The sequence below is a fragment of the Cryptomeria japonica genome, chromosome 7 (genome assembly GCF_030272615.1).
Source record: "Cryptomeria japonica chromosome 7, Sugi_1.0, whole genome shotgun sequence".
Lineage (NCBI taxonomy): Eukaryota > Viridiplantae > Streptophyta > Pinopsida > Cupressales > Cupressaceae > Cryptomeria > Cryptomeria japonica.
Window position 1 is genome coordinate 725,723,155 of NC_081411.1, and position 2,549 is coordinate 725,725,703.

The 2,549-nt window shown below is 44.4% G+C and overlaps 1 protein-coding gene across 1 annotated transcript; it reads left to right on the forward strand.

Moving 5' to 3' along the window:
- The first annotated feature begins 422 nt into the window (after positions 1–422).
- Positions 423–2,093, forward strand: LOC131049256 (adenylate-forming reductase 03009-like). The gene has a single exon (XM_057983298.1). It carries the CDS (start codon positions 423–425, stop codon positions 2,091–2,093), a length of 1,671 nt encoding a protein of 556 aa, XP_057839281.1.
- Positions 2,094–2,549: the final 456 nt, after the last annotated feature.

Genomic DNA, 2,549 nt, shown 5'->3' on the forward strand with positions numbered 1-2,549 from the left:
ATTTCAATTAATTATTGTGGTCAAATGTGAGTATACCGAGCTAGGTAGCCAGCGAAGTATTTCACATAGACGTTGATGTATTTATTTAATTATGGATGAGAAGACAACCGATACGAGACAACCGATAAAGAGTCACTTCCACTTTGACCTGTAAACAGAATGGGTTTGGCTGGGTTGATTTTCTTTATTTTAAGAAAAACTGAAATTAATGTAGCAAACAGCTGAAGGAATTTTTGCTGCCGCCCTCCTCACGCGGATTCACTGTTCACAGATTTAACTATAAATATCATTATAAACATGGCAGATGAATAGCTTGAAGAGTCTTGATTAAGTTGGCTGCTGGTTTGCTTTACAGTAGTCTACCTATCTTCTTCTCTGCCCCTCTAATTGCTTTTGTGCTAGGTAGTCCTGTGATTACTGAAATGGAAGATTTAGGAAAGTCCCCAAGCTGTCATGGCGTCTCATTTGAAATGCGTAATGAAGCCGTTCCTGCGCGTCACTTGCTTTATAAACCCATGACTTTAAATGCTTGGAAGAAGCGTTCCAACTCCAAGATTTTTCCCGGCCATCAATCCGGAAAGTTCACAAAATCACTGAGTCGTGGATCAAGCAGTCATTTCTGTGATTTGGACATTGAAGGTGATGAGGAGGAGGGAGATGGCGACGAGGAGCAACAGGCCGAGCTTGATTCAGTAAGGCACTCCAGTTTACCTCATATTACAGAAGAGGATAATGGTGTGCCACAGCCACCGCCACAGCCCACTTTTGTGAAAGTGCCTTCCAAGAAAGCTGCCAAGTCAGGGGAGTCGCGTATGTCCGTGATACTGCTGGATCAGGGCCTGCTTACCGTTTACAAGCGTCTATTCCTTCTCTCCTTCGCACTCAATTTGACTGCACTCATTTTGGCTGCCACCGGACACTTTTCATACGCTAAGAAGGAAGCTGCTCTCTTTTCAGTGGGGAATATCTTGGCATTAGTGTTGTGCCGCAACGAGGCCTTTCTGAGATGCGTGTTCTGGTTGGTGGTGAAGGTGTTGGGAAGGTCATGGGTTCCACTCCCTCTCAAGACCGGCACGACATCGTTCCTTCAGTGCGTAGGAGGAATCCACAGCGGCTGCGGCGTTTCCTCAGTCATGTGGCTCACTTATTCCCTCGTGGAAACCCTGCGCCATTCTGAGATCACCTCCCCGGAGATAAGAGGCGTGGCATCGGCCATACTGGCCCTTCTGGTGATAAGCTCACTCGCAGCATTCCCTCTGGTGCGGCACTTACACCACAACGTCTTCGAAGGATTCCATCGTTTCTCCGGCTGGACTGCTCTCGCTTTGCTTTGGGTTTTCGTCATGCTCTCTGCAGCTTACGTTCCTGCGGAGAAATCCTACCGATTGCGCGGTTCAGTTCTTGCAAAGAAGCAGGATTTCTGGTTCACTTTAATCATCACCGTTCTCATAATCCTGCCATGGGTATCTGTGAGGAAAGTTCCAGTGCAAGTATCGGTTCCTTCGGGTCACGCCAGTTTAATCAAATTCCCAAGCGGAATCAAAGCCGGCCTTCTCGGGCGCATAAGCAGATCTCCCCTCTCAGATTGGCATGCATTCGGAATAATCTCCGACGGAAAAGATGAACACATGATGCTCGCCGGTGCGGTGGGAGATTTTACCAAAAGCTTGGTATCTGATCCGCCCAAATATCTGTATACCCGTTGTGTTAAATTTGCAGGGCTGCCCTATTTGATAAACATGTACAACAAGGTAGTTGTGGTGGCCACAGGCTCCGGCATCTGTGTGTTCCTGTCGTTCATGCTGCAACCTTGTCCAGCAGAGGTTTATGTGATTTGGGTGGCCAAAGCAATAGAGAAAAACTTTGGAGACGATATTGTGAAAAGGATCAAAAGCTACCCTTCAGAAAAGATTATAATTCATGACACTGCTTTCTCAGGGCGTCCAAACGTGCCGCAGATGACAGTGGATGCAGTGAAGAAATGGGGAGCGGAAGTGGTGATAGTGACTAGTAATCCGAGTGGGAGCAGAGACGTGGTGAATGGATGCAAAGCGGCCGGAATTCCAGCTTTTGGGCCAATCTGGGACTCTTGATTTCATTTTTTTTTACGTCGTTCTTGCTATTATAATAAATAAGTAGACAGGGCAGGCAAGTACGTAAAATTGTACGAGCCTGCTAAGCATGCAGATTACAGTTGCGGTATGTAAAAATATATATGTGTTTTATTACTACCAATCGCACCTTGGTATACAATAGGTATGCCGAAGAGGTGTGTAAAGTAGTTTAGGAATTGAATTTATCACGTAAAAATCAATTATCTATTTCTTACAAATTGTAGTGTTTGTATACATGAAATATGATCATGTTCTTAATGTGTTCAAACAAGTATTTATAACGTATACAAAAGGATGAATCAATTTTAAATTGCATTAATTCACTTAGTTACATTATTTGAATAAGTCACCTATCAAGTAAATTGTCAGATTGGAGCCAACTTACCTATCAAGTAAATCATTAGATTGGAGGCAATTCTATAGAAAGCCGTTCAT